General features: G+C 41.0%; 1 protein-coding gene across 6 annotated transcripts in view; it reads left to right on the top strand.

Moving 5' to 3' along the window:
- Positions 1–27,166, top strand: part of PCDH11X (protocadherin 11 X-linked) — a 436,859-nt gene that overhangs the window by 300,248 nt on the left and 109,445 nt on the right. For 5 of the 6 annotated variants that reach the window (XM_069015029.1, XM_069015028.1, XM_069015030.1 and 2 more), the window contains one exon: positions 15,800–15,998. In XM_069015029.1, the coding sequence (XP_068871130.1) occupies positions 15,800–15,998 (199 nt within the window). Of the gene's footprint in view, positions 1–15,799; positions 15,999–27,166 lie in introns of those variants that run through there. The other variant, XM_069015034.1, reaches the window with a different exon arrangement.

The following is a 27,166-nucleotide window of genomic DNA, read 5'->3' as shown; positions in this document are numbered from 1 at the left end:
AGGCTGGTGTGAGAGCTGATGTGGTTTTCAGGAGCCTATTGAGAAAATCATCCCCAGCAGCACAACTCCACAGCGGCTTCATGCAGGCACTGGGAGGGGAATTAGTTCTTTGCCACCATCCTCTTATCCACGAGGCACTGAGGACTCGTGGCCTGTTGCTGTGGGAAGTGCCAGGGTTTACAGACGGTTTTGCACAGGTTGGTGTTAAAGATTCAGCAGAATGTTTGGTTACCTGTGCAGTAATTCAAACTAAACATATAATCTGCTGAGGTAAATTTGCTGTTCCCTCTTTCAGAGTTGCTATTTTTAATGCTGCAGTTGCTCACGAGGGAGTGTTTGTGTTTGGAGCTGTAGCAGAGGCTGTCAGGGACAAACCCAGCCTTTCCGGGAGGATGTGATGCCTTGTGGCTGATTTTGATTTGCATTGATTTGCCTGTGTTGTTGTTTGATTAGCTCCAGGCTGGGGTTCGAAATGTGGCTTTTCTGTTTGATCCCCCATTAGGATCTTACCTCCATGTCCTATTGATACCTGCCCCAGGCAGCTCCTCTGGCCTCCCGCTGAGTGCAGCTCCCTTCCCTCCTGCCTCTGCAACTGCAGCAATTAACTGGAAAAAATCTGGTGTGGGCCTGGAGCTGGGCAGAGCTCTGCTGTTCTGGTTGTGTCGCTGAAATAAATGGCCATAAAACATTTCAGCACTCATTTAATGCCATGAAGCTTCATGAAACTTTGTGATAGCATTCCTGAGGAAGCTCCCAACTGCTGCTTTATGGCAGGGCTTTGGTTAGAGGAAGTGCTTTGTCATTTTTCTGTAGACTGCTCTTTGTTCTGATGTTTTTATACAAGTTGTGTTCATGCTGAATTGCAAGACTGATGTAGGAAAATCGGTGACTACTGCTCTACTAATGTTTCCTTTGTGAAGGAAAACTTAAAATTTTAAATAATGTCCCCTTATTCTCTGATCTGGTTTTGCCAGTGGCTGCTTATTGGGAGTCAAGATGTAGCCCTGTTTTGTGTATCTTCAAACTGGTCGCTGTCACCATGTTTTAGGTTATGAATCTGGATTTTATTGGGGCTTTCATCACCTATTTCACCCAACAGTTATTTGTAGGAGGCAGGGCTGGGGGAAACGTGTGGATCAAGTTTGCCATGTGCAGGTAATGCACATGTTGGGGTATGGTGGTGCTGCTTTGGAACATTTTAAAAGGCTGAGCACATTTAAGATTGACTTGCTGACAGGAGCACCCATGCTTCTAATGTGAGTTCTGAATTCTGTTGCAGAGCTGATAAGTTGTTGTCCAGGACAGATTTCAGGGTTTCCCAAAGCTCAGGCTGCTTTTGTGGAATGAGGAGCAAAGTCTGGCGGGAGCACTGCTGTCAGCACAGCTGCAGAGCAGGAAAAAGACACATTTAAAGGTGATAGCAGATAATTGTAATGGCTCAATCTCAAGCCTCATGAACCTACAGAGCATTTCAACAGGAATGTTGCTTGTTAAGGCATCCCTTCCTTAGCCATGGGTTTCTCAGGTCTGATTTGAAGATTTCCATTAATGAAGGTGTCTGTTCCTCACAGATGGAATATACTGCAGAAAACATCTTCTGCAGTCACCAGGTTTTCAGTCTGGTTAGAGCAGATAAGATCATTATTGTTCTCTCACTAGCTCACAGAGATTCAGTGTTAGATGATGTTGCTCACAGTGGTTTTTAATCCATCTGGCTCCATTGAAGCAGGCTCTGTTACCCCTTGCTTCAGTGGATACCCGCTGGTTTTGGCTAAATTACTCAGAAAGCATTTTATTGAGTCACTTTGTTTCAGGGTTGGTATTGTTTTAAGTGATGCTGTATGTGCTTGTATTTATGTGCATTATTTTTATAAAATACACATGCATCATTCCCAATTTGGGGCAGTCTGTGATAGTTTATTGAAATGTAAATGATTTACTTTGGTATGTTTTGAGAGAGAATAGCTGTTTCGCTGGGGAGGCATGCTAGATGGAGAACGTGAAATGTGATTGCAGCTTGCCTGACAGTGTCCCTTCTGTCCAGGACTCCTGATTCCACTTTTGGATTCTGCCAGTGACATAGCCTAACCTTCAGTCATGAGAATCAAGAGGGCATAGCCATTTGTGCTTTGGTTTGTTGATTTGTGAGCTGTTTTAACAACTGTCTTTTCTATTCTTTTGTTCTGAAATGGAATTCATATTTCTAAAGCCCATTCAAGTAAAGAATGATGTATATGTGCAAAATACTATTATGCTATAGGCTGTTTTTCACGTTTCTAACATCTGTTGTCAGTCTGGGGAGGTTGTTGTACATTTATATTGCTGGGAGAATGAAATTTACTGAAATGCAAAACCCACAGGATGTAAAAATGCTTAACGTCTACCTGGAAAGTGTGAGAGTACATCACTGATAAGAACTTTGCACAGTTATTCTGATAGGGTGATGTGCTCGTGGAGTGACAGGCAAATTATTGATTGGAGCTGGAGACTTGTCTTTGGTAGCTGTTGTTTGTCTTCTCTTTCTTCTGCAAGTCCTGGGGGAGCCAGCTGGGAATTAGACTGTAGTCTGTACCAAGAGTGGATTTATAGTCTTTAACTGTGGTGGAAAAAATGGGGAATTTCTTTTGAGGCAGGGATGCAAACAAGACAGAGAGGGAATGTGCTGGCTGGGTTACAGAGGGCCAGCACGAGGGCACGTAACACAAGAGGAAATTATTTCCTCCCAGCTAGGGAAATTACAGCCACACTTACCTGGTATCTTCCATCAGAGACTCAGCATTAGTCACTATTTCTGTTATGAAACAAGTGAACATGGGATGGTCCTGAGTCCCAGAGGCAATTCCAGGGATGAAGGTGAGGAGAACCAAGTGCTGCTCTGAGTCCCCTTTGTTTCACACGGGCACGGACTGAAATCTGTGCTGATTTTGACTGTGCTCATTCAAGATGTGACAGGACATTACTGCAGCACATCCATCCCTGTCTGTGTGTCAGGTATCTACAGCAACACAGCCCAAGCCTTTTGAACTTCTGGGAGAGGAAGCTGGTGTGCTTCAGGCTGCAGTTTTGCTTCTGGTTTCTCCAAGAACTCCTTTGAAACCAAAGCAATGCTGCCAGCCTTCTTTCAAACAATGAGCCTACTTCAAGAGTTTAATATTACTCCACGGACTCTCAGGCAGGCATTGGTTTTTCAGAGAGGAGGTGGTTGTTTTTTATTAAAAAAAAAAAAAAGGTTTTTTTTTTCTTTTTTCTTTTCAACACACAAGAGAGAGATCAAAGTCCCTTTAGTTTGTGTTCTGTGCAAAGGTCTGAATTCAGTGTTCTGGAATTGGAGCTTCATCTCCTTGTGGTTTTGATTCCCTGTTGCAAATACCATGTTTGTGTGTTTTCTTTGTTATGGATCTCAGAACGTCTAAATGTCTTATGAATTACAGTTCGTATTTCTGCAGCTGAATCAACTACAACCAATTGTGCAGCTCCTCCACCCCTGCCCACCTCACCTCTGGCATTCCCCCGCTCCTGAATAAAGAGATTTTTAAGAAGCGTGGGCAATTAGCTATAACAGTAACTACCAGTATTTTTGGTTCCTCAACATCATATAAAACTGCCAGAAAACTGTAGAATTCACTCCATTAAAGGCAGTTGCTGAAGTTCATGGCGTGCCTTGATTTCTGACTCCTCATGAAAATGCATTTCCAACTCTGTTCAAACAAAAGATGTTTAACAATAAGCATTTGCTTTCCTCTAATTTTTCACCAAGAACCAATATGATTTTACATAAAATAGGATTCTTAAAAAAAATTATGATTAGTCTCTGGTGTAAAGATGGGTCCCTGAATGTGTTTAATTAGAGAACAACAAAGAGCACGAAATCAGCAAAGCCGATTCTGTAGATGTCTGGAGATCAAACTGAGATATTATTGAAGTAGAGGAGCTTGTTTCTTCTGATGGTTTGAGTGTCTTGCACACCCACTGCATGCTCTGAGCAAAATAAAATGTTCTATCACATATTCCCTTCATCATACCCAGCATAAGATCCATAGTCCTGCAATAATAACAGGGATAATTAATTCTGGCTTAAGTATTTAGGAAATTATTGAGTGCTGCAATTACAGGCTTTCCAAATGACAATCTTTAGAAGCAAGAAGCTATGCTGTACATTCCCCCCAGATCTGAGTGCACTGAGAAACTTCCATTGAGCACCAGAAGGAAAAAGGCCCTGCAGGAGTGAATCTTAATGTAGTATTAATTGGGTAATGGAAGAACACAGCTCCAAAACACAGAGGGTGCATTTAGAACAGGACAAATAATCTGAAACACAAGTTTGATGAATTCCCTTCATCTCTGTGCTGTGGCTGCTGCAGCACTTTTGTTTATATTGATCTGAATGGAGTGGAAATTTTCTTTCATCTGTCATTTACATTCATTTTACCTGTTGCAATTGCCTCTGCCAGCTTACATGCTTGTTTTCTGGTGAATCTATTAATAAGATTTCCAGCACATCAAAAGAATTTCTATTGGGCAAAGGTAGAATATAATACACTTAAGGTGTAGGAGGGTTCCTAGCTGCAATTTTATCTACTAAAAGTTATTAATGAGTTTTGTGAAGTAAAGAAAATAATTGGAAAGGATAATGCTAATTGCGTGCTATAGATTTTCCTCTATTGCTTACTTGTTTAGCAAGTGACTTGCAGAATGGAATATTTGCACCATAGCTTTCTTCTGATTGCAATATGCCTTCTGCATTGACAAAAATAGGCCCAAAGGTCAAATTAATTAAAAACAGTAGGAGAAAGAACACAATGCTGCAAGTTTGTATTTACATGTTCTTGCCAGAGAAATGTGTGAACTACATTTTGTTGTGTGCAAAGCACGGCTGCTGTATGGCAACAAAAAAAAGAAAACGCTAAAATATGTCTTAAAGAGTAGAATTAAATTGAATTATTTCGTTAGGAAAATTTATGCATAATGATGATTTCAGGGTGAGCAACCAGGGCACTTAGCAGGGGTTTTGAACAGTGTAATTGATGCAGGAATGCAGGTTTGTGGCTGTGTGTGGAAGATGCCCATGCCCACAGTGTCCCCCTGTTGCCCATATGACTTATGCCAACTTTGCCCACATGAATGTTATGACCCTTCCCCACAAACACTTTTCCTGCTGCTTTGTTCCAAAGTTCTCCCTGGTTCTCAAGTATCTCCAGCAATTTTCTTTCCCCGGAGCTGTAGGAGCACAGAGTAGACCTAAAGCCTTGCATTTGCTCCTTCATGGCTGCATGTTGCAAGGGATTTCTGCCCTTCTGGGTCAAGCAGAGTGAGCAGTTGCCTTTGCTGATCATGACCTTGGTGTCAGCATTGCAAAAGTACTTCAGATTTATAGATTGCATGTTCAATGTGGTTTGTAGGGAGAATAATATTTACCTCTGATTTAACTGAGCTGTACACAGCATTTGAATAATCCTGAAATAATGATTGTTGTGGTGTTAATCTTGTGTGGCAGGTGAGGAAATAGAGGTAGCTCCTGAGTGCATTGACGGAGTTGCAGGAGCAGCTTTCAGTGTGCCCTTGGCCTTCCCTCCCCAGCCCCTTGGGTTGCTCAGCTCTTTGGGGCATTTGGGCACCTTTCCAAAGATGCAGGGACTCAAACTGAGGAGTATGCTACTGATGAGTACACAATAGTGCAGTTTTAGGGTTCATGCAGTAAATGGCTTGAGGGGACCGAGTTGTGTTCAAGCAAACCATTGGTGTGCTCGGTGCTGTGACAGAGGCTCCGGGAGTCTGGGCTGTGCAGTCAGCAGCCCCGTGAGGAGGAGCTGCCCTCCTGCCTTCCAGAGGTGCCTAATCCTCACTTCTGCTGACTTCTCTCTTATTTCCTCTTGGTGCTTTGTGTATTTTGCATCAGCACCTTTCTCTTGACAGCTGGAGCTACTAAGTGAACAACTCTTGTGCCTGGGTTTGTGTTCCTGTGGTGGCTGGAGCTCCCACCTTTCCCCTTCACCTGTTTGTCAGGGGAGCTGCCCAGGTCCCAGGGCCCTGGTGAGAGACCCCTGCCTGCCCCAGAACTGCGCCTTGCCTCAGAGCTGAGCTCCCACTGGGGCTGCAGAGCACGAGCCCCACGTGTGGGTGGTGACATGGGACAAGGGCAGCTGTGCCTGCTCAGCTGACACCGCAGCTCTGGGCTGGCTGTGAGCAGAAGAGACTTTCCCCAGCCTTCAGCTGGAGCCTCTCAGTTTCCCTCACCCAGAACTGCTTATTCCTTTCTGCAAACTAACGTATGCTGCATTTCCTCAGCAATTTGTACTGCATGCTTTGCTCTGAGAGGAAAGATGTGTGAGTAATCCTACCAGGGCTAAAGAATGGCTGCACTGAATATGGAAATAGGCTGGCAAGATTTAAGGAACAAGGGAAGGCTAATGGCTTTATATTTTGCTTTGCTGAAATTACACAAGTGGTGAATTCTGAAAGACAGTTTTACATTCTGATTATCTGAAAGGGCAGTTGCAGAGACATCGCTCTGGAGGAGCGAGGGATGATATCAGAGATACAATGCAGCACTTCAATTTGCAAAATTTTTCCCATTTGCAAATAGATATTTCAGACATCCATTTAAGAATGCATTATTAGCATGTCGTTAGACTCTACTAACTTTGAATATTTCATGTATTCTACTGTAAATAACAGCTAAACCTTATTCATTATCACCCTGATAACATAAGCTGTGGAAATAGTGATGCAAATGGGAGATTTTTGACTTTAATCAAATAAAAGGCAATCCTTTTTCTTAAAACAGCTTGAAGAGAAAAATAGATCTTTCAGATATTTGAAACAAAACCAAAGTGTTGTTCACCATAGCATTTATCACCCAGAATCTTTCTTATTTACAGTGAGAGAAGACTGAAAGAAAACAAAAAGTGTACCAGTGAAAAAAATCCTTTATTTCAGTATGTGGAGTAACTTCTCTTATTGAGAGCAAAACTTTTATGTGACATTTGGAAAGGGAATTTCAGGACAAAACTTTTGGTGAAAGTTTTCTTCATCCACAGAAATTTTCCTGGACCACTGGACTCCACTGGAGAGTGTACTGCTGATAAAAGTCTCCATCCTGTGACGCTGTAATTTACTTTGTGCAAATCAAATACAGCATGAACTGCATCACTGCTTGCAAATTTTGGCCTAGAGCTTTGTATTATACATGCCAGCAGGTTTTCCTGGTAAACTCTTGCTTCTTCCTTAAACAGTTCACCTAAAGGTGGAGTAGGTATTGCTGCCTTGAGGATGTACTCAGAGAGGTGACCTTGGTGGCCAGCACACTGTAAATTTAAGATTAAGAATGGGCAATCAAGGTGGTTAAAAGATATTTTCTCAAGGCCACAAGGATAACTGTGGTGAGCAAATAGTGGTACAGAGAGCAGAAAAGACAATGCTTTCAGTGCTCTCCAAGGAGGACTTGAGTTTCCTCAGAGTCCATTTTGGGTAAGGAGAACTTTTTGTCTGTTCATTCTCTTCTCCAGAAAGAGCAAGATGCTTTTTTCGACAGCTGCATGAAATATGTTAGTTTTATCCTTGCATTTCAGCTATCATCAATTCCCATTCTAGCTAATCAGACACTTGATACCAAACATTATAGATTTTCTGCTATAACAAATAAAATGCTGCTCTAATAAAGGTGTGCTCTCATGGCAAACGGAGTGAGATAGTGACATGCCAAAGAGCTGCTCTGCTACTCCTCCTTCTTAGGCAGCTTTGCAGCAAAGCTGCTCCTTTCCTGTGTCAGGGCATGGTAAGGGCTGGCTGCTGCTGGGGGTGATGGGTGGTCCCTGTAGCTTTTGAGAGCTGCTGTGAATGATATCAAAGTTGGTGGAAATGTAGTGCAGAAACCTGTGGATCCAAAAATATGGGGCTTTTTTTCTAGAAGAAACTGGGGAGGCCTTTCCTTACTTCTCATTATTCAAGAATTCACTCAGTCCCTTCATGTTCTAAGCTTGTCTGTGGACTTGCTCTCTGTCCTATGTTATGTACCTTTTTTTTTAACCATAGTAAAATGAGTTCAATTCAACAGCTACATGAGTGAAAATCAAACATAAAGTTACTCCTTGTCTGTATTACACATGAACTGCTTTATAATCATCCACACTGGGAGGAAAAAAATTATGGAGTGAAATGCAACTGAAGTGTTGCACCACTGGACTGGAGTAGTTAAGAACAGTCCTTGCACAAATCTTACTGAAAATATGTGTCCGCATTTTGCTTCTGATTTCAGCACACTTGCAACCCAAAGAACCAAAATTAGATAAAAATCCCTTTTTCTGGGAAGCACTAATAAGAACAGCTCCATTTCCTGGTTAGAAATGATGAAAACATGTTCCCAAGCCTCTTCAAGTGAATGCTTGTGATGGCTCGTGGGGTTACACATGTGAGTGTTGCTTCAGAAAGGTTTGACCTTTACAGGAAAAAATGAACAGGAAAAAAAGTTGCAAAGGGAAATGGAATCAGGTTCTTGAGATCTCTTCCAGGTCTCTCTGGCCCTAACAACCTCCTCAGGGTTGCACTTAAAGGCTTAGCCTTGACTATGATGCCAAAGTACCTCACTGGAGGTCAGTGAGTAATTCACTGGAACATTTATTATTCCGTGAATCCATACCTTGCTCATGAGGAAATATGAAATCTATTTATCTGAGCCACAACTGAAATGTATAAGTTAGCATAATCAAATTAGAGCCAAGTCCCATGTACATTTATGAAAGTATAAATTCTGCTCTATTTCAATATTAACACAAAGGATTCACAACTGCAATAAAACCTAATCAATATTTCTGCTGAAAAAGATTCATGCTGCAGGGCCAGCAGCAGTCAGAACAGAGGTCAAATATTGCTGAAATGGTTCTGTGTTATTGTTTATTATGATGTTCTTTTAACTAAAGTGACTTTGCCTATCAGATATGAAGTATTCAAGATGATAACATCAAAGGTGATGGAAAGTGAAGAATGTATTAAAGAAAAAACCAGAAATGAGAATTTCCTCTTTTTCAAACTTAGCAACAGCACAGCCATAGTGCAACTTTCATGTGTAATTTTTATTTAATCACATGTCAAATTGAAGGCTTAGATGAATTAAACTTTAAAAAGCATGCTTTCAGCTATCATTTTGACATCTAGCATACAATAACTGCCTTTCAAAAGCTAAATAAAATGTTTGACATGCTTTAAATGTTATTTTTGATTTTATTTGCTTTTTATTTCGGTTCTTTGTTGTTATTTCAAGAAGCCCAGAAAATACAATTTAATTGCTAAATGTTGCTGGGGAAAGTCTTATGAGAGATACTCTGGTACAACAAGGATTAGTGTCTGGAAATAAATACCCTTTGAAGTTGTTAATCAGAAATTTGTGAAGTTCTGGGTTCATAATGGGTTTGTTCAGCAATGATTTGGGTAATGAGTTTGTTCCATGACCTCTGTGGTGCAGGAGGACGATGGCAGTGTGGGCTCAGCCTCTGGTTACTTCAGTGAAAAACAGGAAATTTGCTCCTTAAAGCCGGCAGTGTTTGTTACAAACTCCTTCATTGCTTGCCTGCATGGAAAGGCTTTCACAGAACTCCCCTTTAGCGATGTCCAAAGCTGGGATATCTGACATTTTCCTTATCAGCTCAGTGCAGTTTTATGTGCCTGCAGGAAGGGCCTGCAGGGACGCGTACGTGAGATTCCTAAAAGGCGCCCTGAGTAAGCGAGTGCTGGAGGTACAAGATAGTCTTGCAAGATTATTTCTCATCACTTGAGTGAATTCTTTGTGTGAGTGAGTCCAACTATAAGATCTGACAATTTTAAGTGATTTCCATTTGTGCAGGTGTAGGGACACCATCTGTTCTGCTGCTTTTCTGTGGAGGTAGTAATACTTTCATTGAAAATGTACAAATCTGTCTAAGATAATCATCCACGTTGTGTTTGTATTTGTCTGGGCAGCCAACCAAGCTTTTATTTGCCCTTTTGAAATTAATATGTCATGCTTCCTGCATCTAAATAAATTAATAATGTGGGAGGAGTTATTTAAATCAATAAAAATGGGAGCCTAAAACCATTTACCTGTCTTCTACTACTGTGGAACAGTTACGTTTTTAGCCACAGTGAGAAAAAGTAAAAGTAATTATCAAAGCTTTCTCTTCTTTAGAAGGTAGGCAGATGCTGTATTTTCCATCCGTAATTAGTGAGGATGTAAGATACCAGTTATAAATGTTAATGGTATTAAAGAAGGAGGGCTAGAGAAATTTATAACAAGAATGTCAAAAGGATTCTTTTGGATTTCTTTTGGAAGTTTTAAAGAGCTGAAAATGCAAAGTCTTGCCAATATTTAAAAGGGTAAATATGGTAAATTGGGAAAGCAGCGGGTCTGTTTGATTTGACAAACAAATAGACAATCAGGAGCTGAAAGGGAAGCAAGCAATAAATTTGGGGCAGTAGCTGGAACACCTGAACTTGTTCAGTGAAAAGAAGGGCTTGTTCACCAAGTCTGATCCATATGAGATGACAATTAAGGTTATTCGGATTGGTGGTAGCTGGGGGTGTTGCTTTTTTATGTGAGATAGAGAAAAATGATTTTAATGTCCACTAAGCTTGGACTTCTGAAATCAGCTGAGTATTGTCACTTTGCACAATACCTCTCTCCTTCCTTTGGAAGATGACCCCTTCATTTTTCTTTCTGGAAAAAAAAACCAAAAAAACCAAAAATAAAACCTTGCACACCCCAAAACCAAAAAACAAAAACCACTCCTATGCAAGATCACTGTAGGGTCCATTAAATAAATCATAAAAAGGTCTTTGCTAAATGGAACAGTGATGTGTTGTTAATGAAGTGTTTCTAGTTGTGTGTAATAATGGTGACCAAAAGGGTTTGGCATCTTCATAGATACTCCAAGAGAAATACAGACACCAGCTGGCAAAACCAGAGAAGTTTAATTTGAGTCAAAAACTATAATGAGCTGCATTATATACTTGCCTATGACAAAGTCATCAAAATAATGTAATAAGATCTTAGATTTAATGCACCAAGCTGCAAAACTTGCGGGAAATACAGACTTATAAAAGAGTTGAGGGAAACTCTTTGAGCTGCATTAGTTGTACTCAACACTGCTCTGTTTAGGGGAAGGAAAAATGAAAATACTGGCCTGTCTCTGTTGAGTTTCAGCACAAAGATGTACTTCCCTCTGGGTTTATGGTTGGATCCTTTCAGGCTGTTTGTTTTAATGTTATTCTGAGAATTTTGCACTGATAGTTGCTGGGTCCTGTTTGTCCCAATGAAAGCCTGTGGAAGAAAAATTGCTATTTTGGAACAAAAGGTGATAGTTGAGGATAAAAAGATTGGAGCTGGAAATTATAGTTTGATTAGGGATCTTCTTTACTGTTTGGACTTGAAGATAGTTATTTTCTGGTTATTTTAGGTGTTTCATATCTTCCTAGCATTTGAAGTAAACAAGCAACTGAGAAGATTAAAAATTTATTTGACTACTTCTTTATTTACTGGCTGCTAATAGTGGAGAGAAATGTTGAAGTAGTCCTGTTCTTTTGTGCTGTCTCACAGCATCTCCTAAATAAGGTCTGTTTTAAATCAGAATTATCATCTAAATAATATAATTAATTCAGCATAAATTAAAAAGTAATGTTTTTTCTTTATGATCTCTTTTTAAAAGGATATTAATTTGCTTCAATGAATGAAGATAATAAGGTTAATAGTTTAATGTTCCTCAGTTGATATCTGCTGGTTTTTCTATTACCTTTTTTTTCTCTTTTTGATTATAAATTGGCTAACCCCTGGTGTATAATACCAGAAATCATCCCTTCAGTGTATCCAAAGCTATTTACTTAGACTCATCTTTTATTATTCCCACTGCCACAGTCTAATTATTGTAGTGAAAGATTGAACACAGAATAGTTTGGGGCTTTGATCAGTCTTCATATAAATTTCAATAATGAGAGTAAAAGGTTTTGCGGTTTTTGGAGATAATTTGATCCCTCCAGACACACTCTGCTTTTACCAAGCGCACTGAATGCCATCTGAGGCCTCTGACAGCATTTGTGTCTGGGTCCATGACATCTCTGCAAGCAAAATTCTTTTCTCATACCAATAAAGAGTAATTTAATATTTTTGAATGTGTCAGGGAAACTATAGGCTGCTGCATGTTTTTCCTGAAATTTTCACTTCATTGTCCCCTATCAGTTTAATTGTCTGTATTACAAGTTCCTACATCAGAATCCTCTACGAATACATAATAGGTTTGCTTGCATTTCTCTTTTTGAAAAAGTATCCTAACTGTCATTCAGATAAATAAAATAAACCATAATCCTTGTTATTCTATTACTATCGGTGCTGGCTCCCTTCAGAGATAAATAGAAAAGCAGCTGGAGACTGAGGATATTTCGTAATCTTATAAATTGAAATTTAAATGCCTCAAGGAGGAAATTTCCAAAATAATTGTGACAGAAGATAAGTCCCAGCTTTTGGCAAAATTTTATTAGAATTACTTGTTCCAGATCGTTGTCTGACGCCTGCATGAATTAAGAAAATGGCAGCACTGCCATGTAGAGGAATAGCTGGGCTTTTTTCATCTTGATAAATTTTTCTGAAAGTGCTCTGTCATCAGCGTTATCAGGTGTGACATACTCAGGGACACGATCAAATTAAAAATCATGAGCCTTTAGCTGATGCTGGTTGATTTTAAATCATAGGGGTTTGATCTTTCCGACCAAGAACATCTCAATTTATGCAACTTATTTTTAACTGAACGTGGGGGTTCGTTAGTAACATTTTTAATTTTGCTTGGACTATGGGGTTTGGTTTTCCTCACTGGGCTAGGCAGTTAAAAAGAATTGGTGACTTTCTGGTCTCCTCTACTGTCAGCTGGTGAAAAACTTCTGCTGTATTTTGACAATGAACCCTGAAAAGAAATATTCCTTTGTTTGCATTTAGTGAATCCCAGATGCACAAAGCAGTAACCAGTTGCACATAACAATAACCATTGTATTCCCAGTCATTTTCTAAAGCTAGTAATGGTGTCTAATGCTAAAATTTGGGCTAAAAATGTTTTAAGAATGCCTTATTCTTCAAATTCACTGGTAGCCTGGAGAGGAGAGGATATAACCTGGTGTGGGTACCAAACACAAGACAACACAAAGGCAGTGCAAACCCCACAAAATACAGCTTTTACAAGCAGCTCATGCAGTGGAGGTGGATTTTTTTCATACTGTGAATACCAAACTTATTTCAGATCAAAGAATTAGCATATTCCCTTTCCACGTGTCATAGCTGTACATCTGTGCAAGTTTTGAATGCAGGGAATAAATGAGAAACATCACAGGAATGTTTCCACTGGATCAACTCTGTAAAACTTAAGTTATTTGACCTGTGAGGCAGGAGTTGACTGACACTGCTGGTGTGGAAAGGGCTCTGAGAGGCAGCTGACAGTGAACTGGAATAGGATAAGTCACATCAGTGATTGCTGCGGATCCATCTGAATTTTTGGACTGTGTGGAGACACTCCGTGCATCTTCACCCAGCTGTGGTGGGAAAAGGCAGCAGGAGGAGCAGAACCACTGTCCCAGCCAAGCTTCCAGAGAGCCCTGGGGCAGCTGCAGGCAGCTCACTCTGGAGTTCAATGAGCGAGTCTTCTGGAGACCCCAGAAATGCACGGGGGCTGTGGGGGTGTTAGCTGTGAACCTTTTGCCACCTGAACCTTTTCCCAGTGGGCTGTCAGGCTGTCCCAGCAGTCACAGAGGGGTTGTCTTCTCCCATTTCCATCCCATGTAATGGGAAGTCATTCTGTGTTCAGCTCTTCAGCGCTCATCTGATATCTTGGCTTGATCTGTTCCAATAGTTCTCAAAGATCTGTCAAATGAGGGAGAATCTAAAATCTGCAAATTTGATAAACAGGAAAGCAGGACTGGAAGGCAAAGTGTACTTGAAAATGGATGAAATCATCGGGAAACAGAGAATGGCAGGAAGAATGAATGCAAAGTGCCACTCTTAGGCTGCAGCAATCGATGGCAATAACCAAAAAGGGAATAATGAGGAAAAGATCAATAAAAAGGACCTGGGCATTGTGGTGGTTGGCAAGGAAAATGTGCTGTGCTGCCATGGCAAAGGAGGCTGCAGGAGATGTGAAATGATCCTGCTGCACTGCTCGGTGCTGTCGGGACCTTGGCTGGAGCTGGGGGCCGGGTTTGGAGCAGGGCACGGGGCTGTGAGCGAGCTCCTGTGCAGGGGGAGCAGCCAGAGAGAGCAGAAGCACCTGGCAGATTGAAATAATAAGGTCTGTTTATTCTGAAGCAGAATAAAGTGCCAAATGCCAGAAAGATGAGTGGGAATAAGCAGACCATGATGGATGGGGCTGAAGAAGTGATTTATTTTGTAACAAGAAAGAGGCAGGTTCAGCATTAGAAGAAAACCTCTCCATTAGCAGTGGTGAAGCACTGAAACAGGTTTTCTGGGAAAGCCCTAAGTGTCTTACTGGTAGCTTTTAAGAAGCTCTGTCACTCACACCTGTCAGGAATTGCACAGGTGAAGTTGGTGCTGCCGTGTTCTTGGCTGCACACAGTGTACAGCAGCTGTCTGTGGGCATGTGTAATAATGTCACCGTGACAAAAAGAGACTTTGAGAAGTGGAGGAGCTGAACTTTTTAGCAAAGACTCAATATAATTGAATGTTTTCAACACCACCGCCCTATAGGAGCCAAATATCTAGTGACCCCTGCCAACATCTGCTCTGTTATAAACACTATATCCTTTTTTGGATAATTGCATCAAAAGTCTGACCTTCAGCTTTGCTAAGCCCAGCAGTTCTGTATCCACAAAGTTTTTTGCATTGCCTTTCAAATGGAATTTTGAGTAACAACAACCTAAGAATATTTTTAAACTGTTTGTTTTTTGGGGTTTTTTTGAAGCTTCATATTTCAAGTTTCCAAAACACGGATATCAGACACATCAAAATGAGCAGGAGAGCTGCTTATTTTTTGTTCATATTTTCTTTTAATACTGGGAAGGATTTACATTTTAGTTATTCAGTTCCTAAATCATGCAGATTCACTTAGGTAATGAAAACTTTCTCCTGTGCTTGGTGCATCAGGTGCTTTGTTTCATCTGGCCCTTCCTTCCACAGCTGGGCTGAGATGCTTTCCATCCTCAGCTCCCTGTTTCCCAGCTTCCAGCCTCTTACAGTTAAGGTGCAGGTCTGTGGTATAACGAAAATCAAAGGAGTTGTAATGAAATGTCTGAAGGAGAGATGGGGGACCTACTTTTTATTCATTAGCTTAACGCCTGTGCAAAATCTATTAAAATTGCTTTCAATACATAAGACTTGTTGTTGTTTGTTCTTTCTCTGCCTTAGAAGAATCCAACAGCATTATAGATGTGCCACATTTTTTAGGCCCAAAAGTGTGGAACAGCTTTAATGGGAAAGAAAATGTTTTTTGAAAACTAGAAAACTCAGCAGTGAAATAAATTGAGCCTCAAAAAGTGATTGAAATCTCCAAGTCAATATACAAAAGGTATCCAAAGACTTGTGAAGTCTGACAGAATCTCTTTAGTTTGAGGTGTCTTTCATTTTGCATCAGGGCTTACATTTTTAAAAAACAGCAGCAGGCAGTGCTGTCAGGTGAAGCGGGTTTGAAAGCAGCCTGCCTGCTCATGAAAGCCTGAAATTGTGCACAACTCTGGGTAATGCATCCTCAGCAGATAACTGAAATAATACATTTCCTAAATTGGCTGCATTAAGCAATTACTGATACCGTAGTGGAAACCATGTAATTTTGTTCCTTCCTTGTAGCCCCAGCGCCGTGTCACGTTCCACCTGCCAGATGGCTCCCAGGAAAGCTGCAGTGACAGTGGGCTCGGAGACCACGAGCCCACGAGCGGGGCCAGCACGTCCCACCCGCTGCCCCTGGGCTTCCCCCAGGACGAGTTCTACGAGCAGGCGTCCCCCAACAGCCGCACGGAGGGCGACGGCAACTCGGACCCCGAGTCCAGTAAGTGCAGAACTCTGCTCATCTCACTTATTAAATCATTGCAGGAGCAAAAGTGGGGCTTTTTGTTTCTCCAGGTAATTATTAAATGTGAACGTCGATTTTAATGTGGCCAAAGAAGCTTTCTGTTTCTAAAAATGGGAGGTCTGGCCGTTGGAGATAAAACACTTGGAGCTGTTAAGGGTTTATGGATGACCTGGTGTTTTTATGGACCTGCTGTGCTATGCACAGAGGAGCTTTCTGATGAGGTTAACGCTGTTGCCCTAATGGTCATAAATACCATGCTGAGGGAATTCACATTTTTTAACATTTCCCTTTCCAACACTACTGCACGCTGTAGTTCAACAGGGAACTCGTGGGTGATGGGTAGCTCTGTGAAAAGACTGCAGTCTCCAGAAATAAGGGTTTCTTGATTTGTCTTTTGAAAGCAGCGATGTAACAATAATCTCAAAAGAGTTTGTCATCTTCTGCCATTGCCACTGCCTCCTTGTGATGTCAAAAACAGGGAGGAAAATCAACAGGAGCTGTGGGCACTGGCACTACTCTCTCTGCTGTTCTGTGATGTGATAGCCAGTTGGAGACTCCACTGAACTTTAGTCAACTGTTAATTGTCCAGAGGCTCCTTATCTGGATTAAATTGAACTGTGCCATTGATAAAGAGACACCTGAATGTCTTTAAGCCTCTAAGGCCTTGTTAGTGGCTTAATAAGTGATTTGAAAATACATCTGTTCTGGGCAAAACTTGGCCCAAAAGGTGGATTTCAGCTGCTTTAGTGTATCAGGAGGAATGAATTAGTTAGTGCTATGCACTTGGAATAGCTGTGGAAGGTAGTTACACTCTGCAGTGGCAAATGCAGCATCCAGCAGAGAGCTTTCACTCTGACTCCAAGCTGGCTCTGCCACATTCAGCCTGGCTCTTGGCAGACCTGGGAATCCTGAGCTTCAGACCTTATAAAATTTGTAAAATGATATGTTTCCTGAAATAACACCAGAATATTTGTCTTTTCCAAGCTGATAGACAGCTGACAAGAACCATCACAGGTTTTCGATCATGTGTTGGAAACAATCATCTTTTTTTTGTTTGTTTGTGTTTATGTATTTGAGGCTCTAATACATCCTTAATAATATTCTAGGCAGTCAAACTGGATTCTTCACAGAGTTAAGCTCTAAAGGGCTACAAATACACCCCTAAAGAAGGAAAACATCGAATTATATAGTATTTGCTGCTTTTGCTATTCATACTCAGGGTCTGAACTTGCTCTTTCTTGTTGCTTGTAACTGATATTTGTACTTTACTGAAGTGAGAATGATGTACATGAAATCAGTATCCAGGGCCTTTCCTGCAGAGAGCGTGGGACAGGACCTGGTGTATAGGAGTTCTCAGAACAGGCATGTGGATCCTGTCTTGCCATTTTCAAAGAGGCTCAGGTTTGGGATTTGTCAATGCCTTTTTTGCCCAGGTTTTGTAATTTCAGAAGAAATGACTCTTCTAGAATGTGGCTCTAACAGTAACACAGCTCTGACATCTGAATGTCATTGACACACATCCTGTGTGGAGGCTGAGCAGGCATCAGACGTCTTTCCAAGTGTGAAGTTGAAGAAAGTTTAATCACCTGTCTAATTACCTGACAGTTCAGTTTTAAACTTGAAGTCACAGTTTAATTAGAGTTTATTTTATGTGAAGATTTTTCTTCCCTTCCAACTTGTATCTTATTGAAATAGTTTGATTGATATAGCACGATGGTTACAGCATGGAAAGCTTCTTTTGTGGCCCTTTTTAGTGTTTTATGCTTATATTAATGGCAGCACCTAGTGGCAGGACCAGAAAAGCAGACTTAAATAGATGATGTTTTGTGCTCTCCTACATCTAAGTGCAGAAGGGAGAGACCAACAACATGTTTGTGTTCAGTGTGCTGCTGCAAAGTGACTTGATGCAGATGGCAGCAACCAAAATATCTGTGTGCTGATGTGTGCAAGTGTGCAGCCTGAGGTTCATGTGGTTCACTTGTGCACACAGGACACGTTTAGCCAACAGTGAAACAGTGAAAATAGCTTTGAATTGATAGTTTCCTCTACAATCTTCTGCTGGATATTTGATTGTTGGTTTTTGTTAAATCTAATTTTGAATGTCTTGATGTAGTCAAAGTATTTCTTGTCTTCCTTCATGGACTAAAATGTTGTTAATGTGAAAAGAGACAGGAAAATACAGGCAGGTAATCTGAGTTCATACAGCAGAGCAAGCATGGCCTTCATTCCCTCCCAAGATCTTTCATATCTGACCTGTCTTAATCTGAAACACTGTGTCTGGAATGTTAAGACTAATTGTCACCTGATGGGGATTCAGTTCAACTTTGCCTGCCAAGGAGAGAGATTTGGGGTGAAACAATGTCAGTAGTGTCTAGAACCAGCCAAGCACACGATGAAAGCTGATGGTGGCTGTGACACCACACATGGACAGGTTCAAAAGGGTTTTCTCCCTCTTGCTTCTCCTGACTACAATCCTTTGGTGTTATTTGTTTCTCTAATACTGGAAATTTTTGCAATTTGGAAGCTTTCCGTTTACTAGCAATAGCAAAGCATTTATTGCAAAACACTGAAAAAAATGAGCATAACAAAATAAAATTTAAAAAAACAAACAAACACAAAAAAATAAAAACCAACCTGAGAAATATTGGTGAGAGGAAGCTTTACAAGCTCACATCCAATACAGGACTGAAGCAAGGAGGGAAAAAAATAACTGTAAGGTTATAGTGGCTAGAAAACTGTGAGAAATTTATATGTAAACCTTTAAAATTAATTGACTGTGCTAATTAAAATTAGAAATAGGCTATTTAAAATGATTTGTCTTCTCTTACTTTAGTTACCTCCTTAGGAAAACATCGAGTGCAGTGTGGTAGATGCATCATAAGGAAGAGATGCCAATAAACTGTCACACTAAATAAATAGTAATATAAAAATGCATGTAGGTTTGTAGAGAGCCTTATCCTTAAGTGACAGCACTCGTGTATGTGGTATTCATGTATTTTCTGCTCATAAATTGCTCAAATAAGGATGTTCCAATAATTTCCTATTCTAAGGATTTTAACCAAACCATCTCCCCCCCCCCCCCCCCCCCCCCGCTTTTTTTTACCCTCTGTGTTATGTTTAAATGCAAAACACACTACAAGCATAGACAAAGACCAACAAATTCTCTATGTCTGGACTTCCCTGGCAAATTCTCTCTGAGTGGTGCCCTCTCGGTGGCTGTAAGCAGTGATGTTGATCAAAGGGGCTGAGAGGTACATGCAAACCTCAGTTATGTTGGGTTATTTAATACATGTGTAACATATTAATGGCAAATTTTCATGCTTCATCTGTTTTTATAGCCTTATCAAATCTGTTTCCTTTCCTCTAGAGAATAAAATTATTTTACTTACTTTTGTTCGGAGAAGGTAGAATATGCCTAGTTCAGCCAAGAAATTGGGCAGAGCAAGAGGGATGATTGCACCTTGGGGACAGGGTGCGTGCATGGCAAGCCAGAAAACCTGAAAGTAATCTGCAATTAAATAATAGCAATCATTTTGTAGAAAGAAAATGGAAGTATAAACAAAGCTAGCTGAAAATTAAAGTTAATGAGGCAAATCACGCTGAGATTTCAGGGTTTCAAATAGGAGGAAACTGGTGTATTAAGGAGAGGGGGTCTCCATGAAGAATATTTAGCATGAATTAGTGACTAATAAGCCAAGAAAGTTGCATTGAAAATCAGCAAGTGTAACGCTAAGGGTGGCCAAAAGGGGAATCAGAAACCCCGTCAGTTTGTGGCCATGTCAAGCTGGTGTTGCCAGAGGTGTTTGGCTGCCTGTGTTTGTCTCCCAATCAGACCTTTACACAGCTGAAGAGCTGTTTGGGTGAACTGGGTAGAAGAATTCCTGTGGGTTCAACCCCTCGGGAGGGGGAAAGGTAATTTTTAAATACATGGATTCCCCAGTTCCATTTGTTCCATAAGGCACAACTTGTGGACAGCAAATGAGTAAATGAGTAGCTGGGGCAAAGCTTTGCTGGCTGTAAGTGATCATCAGACTGCAGCAAATCAGTCTTAGGAAGAATTAAGACTGCAATCTGTGGTATTTAACCACATAAGAGGGAGGTTTGCAGCAAGGAAGACATCTGTTCCTGATTAAAGACAGCATATATTCTTCCCCAAAATTAAAAGAACACTTTCACCTTGACTTAATTTTTGATAAGGGTGATGTTGATGAGCACAAAGGCAGGCTGATGAAGAATGATGATAATGGCACTAAAAGTCAGAGCAGGTTCAATGCATTCATGTGGAGGAGAGGAGATAATCTTCCTCCCAGGATATCAAAACTGATAGTGTTTTCCTTATCTTCTGTAATTGTGAGACACAGGGGTGTCAAGCAAAAATAAAGCTCTGGTCAAGCTTCACTACTGGAAAGCATTTTCAACAAAGAAACTAAGATACAAACAAACATAATGCAATAAATGGTATTGTGGGTTTCCCAAGAGTAGTACGAGATTAGCTCCATTATCTCACTTGCATGATATGTATTTTTAACATTGAGGAATACATGTATAGTTAATCTATATATATATTTAAGGGCTAATAACTGTTATTATGACATTAGGGTGGAGCATTAGCAATTACAAATTAAAAGACATAGCATAATACAAGAATGGAAAAATCTCCATAATTACCTTCATTAATGAGTTTGGCATTAAAAAGCAGGAACATGTCAAGGAAGTATTCTACTAGCTCAAAGCCAAGCACCACTGACAATGGAGGAGGAGGTGTGCATGACACAAGGATTGGATTTGGTAAGGATTTGAAGCAATAGCAGTGGGATGAAATCTAATAGTTGAGAGTCGTTCTCATAGGAACTGGTGTATGTAACTAGTATATAAATCACCAGCTGAAAATGACATAAAGAAAAAACCAACTGAGTGTTACAAAGATAAACTATAAATCACAAATACCTAATGTGAATGTGGAAAAAATCCTGGGTTACTCCTAGTACAGGGAAAAAAGAAGAAATGAATAAACCTCAAGGGGTTGCTGACACCATAACAGGCCTGTTATGAATAGTGTTGGCTTCCCACAATAAGGAAAGGTGAATTAGAATGGGAAACAAGCATAAAGAGATATTATTAATAACAGGGGAATGGATGCCTATATACAGAGAAAGGAATTAATATTGGCTCATTTAAACTGCAAGGTAAAGGCTGGCTGGGGACTGGGGCTGCTCTCACACAACAGCAGAGAGTGGAAGCCAAAATGAAGCACTGGGCGGGCTCACAGGGAAATGAGCTGGTGCTGCCTTTAAACCAGCCAAGGCTGGAAATTTGGGGGCTGCAGACGAGAGCGGTGAGGAAGTACAGAAGCAGGGCATGGGGATGCAACCTGGCTTTACAAAGGAGCTGGATAAATTTATGAGAATTGCTGTCCGTAAGAGCAGCAAATCCAGTGTGTCACACAAGAGGTGACCCTTCCACGCTGGGAATCTGAAATCCAGGGGTGAATGTGTTTGCTGAGTCCCAGTTCTGCTCTGGGCTCAGCTCCAGCTCCAGCTGGACACGGGGTCCTGGTGCCTCACCCGTCCGGGAGCGTGGCCGGGCCACCGCCGGCCGCTGGCGTGACAGGAGCCGGCCCCGCTGGCCCCAGCCCCGTCAGCAGCTCAGTGACAGCCTGGGGGGCCCTGTAACTCTCCCTGGTGCGTGGTGGAGAAGAAAGGGTCAGCACAGAGCTGCAGACAGGGAGCTCATTCTCCCTGGGAAAAATGCCTGCATTTTCTGCCATGCTGACTTGTCTGATAATCAGAAACTCTGCAGTTGCTGAAATATACTCTTTAAACATCATCAATAAGATGCTCTGGCAGCTGGACTTCAGACCTCATGCTGGGACACAAGAAAAAATAAATCTACAAAGTCTTAAGTTTCTTGTTCCCTGTCCAAAAACTGGACTGCCAACAGATAGAATTTTTTTAACGATGCTTTTGTTTTTTTCCTCCCATCTCCTGTGCTTTTTATTTCCACAGAAAGGTTGAAATGCAACAGCAATATTTTCATTCAGTTGTTGCTGAGTTATAAACACACTATAGCACTTAGGCCTATTTTGAATAAAAAAGAAGCTGTCATTAGTTAAAGATAACAAATCTCAGGCTAGAATACATCTCAGTCTACCACATCTGCCCATTGGGCCCTTTGCCTTCTGCTGTTTTGGGCTTTTCTAACCCCACGGCTGAACACTAATAATTAAGTCGGAAAGTGCTGAGGTAATTAATCTTTCTGAGGCAATAGAGTTTGATTGATCTTCTACCTTTAATCAAATTAGCTCATATGTAGGTGGGGGAGTGTAATGGGTGAGCACAGCTCTGCAGCACTTTGTGAAGTGCCAACCTCGGCGATGACCTCCTGCCAGTGCACCCATGAATCACGGTCTGGGAGCCTCCACAGCAATCATTAAGTGGCTGTGTGATTTATAAGATGGGGGAATTGGCAGAGATCAGAACCAGGATGTGCTCAACACTCCCATTTTAAGGTGTGTCTCTCTCGGGGGTGCAGTTTCTGCCTGTGTGGCACACGCTGAATGTCACAGGGCTGAGAGCTGTGCGGATTTTCCAGATGTTTTAGCTCTCTGTGTCTGAAATGACTTAGTTATAAGCACATAGAGCAAAGCAAGCCAACAGAAACTCCTATAAAACAAAACATTATGGCCTTCTGGATTTGTTCCTGACTGGAGAGTGGGTAAAAGGGCAGACTGGAGAGGTCAATTTGTAATGATACAGATGAGTGGCTTTCGCAAGCAGATTTTCACTTGTACCTGAGAGGATAGAGATTACCTATTCAGAAATAATTCCATGACTTGGAAATTTGATCCCTGGGTGCCTGACTTAAGAGTTGTTAAAGCAGCTGACACAAAGAGGGGAAAAATGGACAGAGCAAATTAAATTAAAAAATGCAAAAGCAAAAGATTGTCCCACCTGTCCTCTCTCAGCCAAACGCAGCACTATAAACACAGACTCTGAGTTTTAGCATTTTGTACTTTCTGTGTATAAGGAGCACTCTCTATAAATTTTTTTTAAAGTAAATTCTAGATATTTTATTGCTGATATCAGAATATAAAGTCTTGATCTACATTTTCTACTCTTTGAAGAAAAGTAAGATAAAAGCAAGTTTTCTGAGATGCACCATGTTCTTTCATGCAAAATCAATGGGGATTGATGAGGAAAATCAATGGGGAAAATATGCTGGATTTTCTAGACTGCATACTGGGATGAAGTAACTCAGGCAACACTTACATATTTGTGAATACCGCTTAATGTAATTCCTGACTTAGGTTTATAATAGAAGTTACTCTGTCTAAAGTAATTTTTTCTCTGTTAGAAAGAATAGTTCCACCTTACAGCTGAGAAATCAGTCACTTCTTGTGAAATAATAAGGAAGGCTTTAAAACATTTGTTTTGGTGGGGTTTTTTTAATAATAAATGAGATCTGACATCTATAAACAGTGATTTAGTGGCAGATGTTCTGTGATATATATTTATGTTATCACTTAAGCTGACATGGTAATGGATAATCCTATTTGTTCTGTTTATGAAAGTTTGAAAATATATTGCTATAGCGAGCAGGCTGGTGGGGCAGAGGTGGACAGCGAACAAATTTCTTCCCTCTAGTTTTTCAAACTCCTTTTAGCTCTGACTGGCTGTCATATTTGCAGTAAATAGAGGCCCTGCAGTCTGGCTGGGTGAATGGAATCTAATTTGGAGCACTCTGTCCAGCAGCGTGTTAGGGTTTGATGACTTCGATAGCTGCAGGAGTCACAAAGGGCACGGATTAAAAGGGGAAGTTTATCTGGAGCACACGGAGGCTGAAGCCACTGGTTCCCTCCTGCTGAGAGCTTTGAAGACGAGTGTATCCTGCATATCTCAGATCTAGGTGTGAGGTAGAAGTTTATCAGGGGAAGCAGGGCTCTGGGGCAGAAGCAATCCCTTATCTCGTCAGCGGGTTTGAGGGTGTCTGGTGTGGCAGCGGGGCACTCGTGTCAGGTGGCAGCAGGAGCCTGGGGTGCCAAAGTCCCCCCGCTCCAGCACGGCTCCCACCAGACAGGAGTGTTGGCCCTCTCTTAGAATCAGCCTTTCTTTGCTTCTCATTTTCATTTGGCCACCCACACAGAAAGGAAAAGTCCGTATGAAGTTTGTGTTTCTTACAAAGCAATTAATTTCATGTCCTTCTTCTGTCTCTCTGCTTTGTCTCAAACTTTCTCTTCCTTCTTCTTCTAAGAATAGAAAAACACAGATGATGCAATTCATCTTTTTTTCACTAAATCAAGCTAATCAGTGGCTGCAAGAGGAGCTTTTAGCAATATGAAATATTAAGATGTTTGTTAGTGTTGAGTTCCTGTTTTAAAAATGGAAATATAGGGGGAAAAAAATGGTCTCTTTTATATAATTTAAGCCATGTGAAAAATGTCATTATTGTAATTTGATTTGAAGCATCTTAATTTATTACTTGATTTCCACTGTGATTAATGAAAAAATATATCAGGAAATATATTTAGAGACTGTCTTTAGCTACCAGTCTGTCTCAGAAATTAAATGGAAAAAATGTATTTATTGAACAAAGCAGATTCCCAACTGACAGTACATTTCAAATCACAGCATTTGCTGACTCAAATCCGATCAACTCAATAAATCCAGTGATTGTTGTTCTTGTTTGTGTGGAAATGTGGTCATCCTTTAATCTGATGTTTTCCTTCTAACCGGACTTCAGTCTTGAAGAATGCATTAGGAACAACTAGAATTGTCCCAAAAGCTCATCTGTATCCATACGTTCCTCAGTAGGGGAGATATTTTTGCCTTTATTCTTCCAATAGCTTTTATCCTTCTGGAAGAGCAGTGCATTGTAAATAAACTGCTGTTTCTGTCTTTTTTTGAGGTTGTCTGATTGGCATGGTGATCTTTTTATTTTCTGGCTACTGGTGAAACCTCAATATTGCAGTATCTCAGTAAGGAAAAGCCCCAAAGCCCTTGTGCAGGCTCCTCATCAGGGGAACACGGGGTGGGGGTCCCTGTGCATGCTGCCAACCCAGCCACTGTAACTCCAGCTTTTCTTGAAACCTACTGGTCACTGATGTGATGTACTCCTTCTGAAAAATAAAATATATTTGTCTGGGTTGAGCTGAAGAGACCTGGGCAAAATATTTATGATTATACTTTTGGATTTATATTACACCAGAGGTTGAGATTCTCACCTTTGTGTTTAATACCCATAAATAATGTTGCTGTTTCGGAGTTAGTGGCAGGATTTTGCAGGGACTCTGCTTTATTCGTAGTGCTGTGTGATTCAGTAGTGTTCTTATTAACTCAAGTGACATTCTAATTGTTGTTAAATGTTTTCAGAGTTTACTCTGCAGGTTGCTGAAGTCAGCAGTTCCAGCAGCTCCAGTCTCACGCATCCATTTCAAAATTCTCAGCCTGGCCTCATGCTGTCTCGGTTGTTTGTACATATCCATTCCCATGTTTCAGTTGGAATTAGATGGTAAAATCCCTGGATTACAGAGAGAAACTTTGCTCTGTATTTGTGGGGCCCTGAGCACAATGTGGCTGTTACACTGATTTTCTGCTCCCAGTGCAGTTGCAGTAAAAATCATCACAAATACTTGTAGAGTAGAAGTGGAGCAGATCTGTACCAAAAACATTTGCTGTGCTAGCAATGCTTCTAAGTGCAAATCAGGTCTTGTTTTCGTGTCGCCTGTAAAAACCAGTTAGCTCAGGCTTTTTTGATTGCCCGAGTTCAATTCCACGGCTGATGCTGGTGTGAATGGGGTGAGCAGACAGGAGCTGTGTGTGGCTGAGGGCAGGTTCTGGCATTGCTGGGCAGTGCTGTGGTGGGCCAGCATCACCCTGGGGTAATTCAGAGTCACCTGGCTGCCAGATCAGTGGGGCCACGGAGGTTCCTGTGATTGGAAGCTCATTTAATCATCGTGTATAAAGTGCCTGGCAAATATTTCCCTGCTCTGTGCGTGCCAGTAATGCCGAGTTGAGGACTGTGTTTTGCAAATGCTTTTGTGTCCCTCAGGTTTGTGTCACTTCAGCCATGGTGAACAACACTGGTGCCTCTCGAATAGCTTGGCTGAGATGGGATAACAGAGTGGGAGAGTGAGATGGAGCAGGACTTTACAGCACCTTCAGCTTTTCCTGCTCCGTGCTTGGGAATCTCACTGCCTTCTGCCATACAGCTCTGTTGTGATTCTTGTCCTTGCAGTGCTGAAAGCTCTGCTTGGTGCATCAAATTGAAGTTCTCCCTTTATAACAACAGTAGGAATAATAAAATAATAGCAGGAAGCAACAATTGATCCATCTAAAATGCTATTTCCAGGAAAAGGGCATGGCTGTATGGTCTGCTGGACTTCAGTTCCTCTCATTCAATATAACCCTGTCTCTGTGAAGTACCAGGAAGAACAATCATGCTATTTCAATAGTTGTTCTTTCATCTGGTTGTCTTGACTGATGTTCCAAGCCTAGTGTCCCAGAAGATGTGTCCTCTATAGGGTGAGACATTATAAAGTCTGCCCCTCATCTAATACTTAAAAAGCAAGCAAGCCTTTCTCTGCCAGGAAGGGCTTTATTCATGTCACATACTAATCATACACCAAAGCACTATTTAGAAATAGAAAGACAACCTTTGCCTCTCCTCCTTAGTAGTAGTACATATAAAGAAAAACAGTGGCAATAAAAGGAAATAGGAGTGGTGAGAGAAAGCACTTTGAAAACTATAGAGGCAAAAATTATTTTTATCTCATTAGAACTGGCATTAAAGCTTTTCTTTATACACATTCTCATTTTTTATACTGAGGGTCAAATATCAGCGATTGCAGATTCTACTGGGGTGGACCTCTCATCCATCTGTCTCTAAAATTAGGTCCTCATTTCTCTTTTTTGTGAAGATCACAGGAATCTTTCTCCATCAGCCCCCTTATTGCTCTGACCTACTCCAGTACTGGAAAGTATTCACAGAATTGTGAAAAAAGGGTCCATCTGTAAATGAAGCAGATCCTTTATCTTGTGTTGCTCTGTCCTGTGAATGGAATAGCATTTGTTATGTCTTTATGTAGGGTCACATGAGAATTAGGAGTTTGGATTATTCCAGTATGATTTACATGTTTTAAAGAATAC

The sequence above is a fragment of the Aphelocoma coerulescens genome, chromosome 4A, assembly GCF_041296385.1.
Source record: "Aphelocoma coerulescens isolate FSJ_1873_10779 chromosome 4A, UR_Acoe_1.0, whole genome shotgun sequence".
Taxonomy (NCBI): Eukaryota; Metazoa; Chordata; class Aves; order Passeriformes; family Corvidae; genus Aphelocoma; species Aphelocoma coerulescens.
This window is presented reverse-complemented; position numbering and strand designations above follow the sequence as displayed.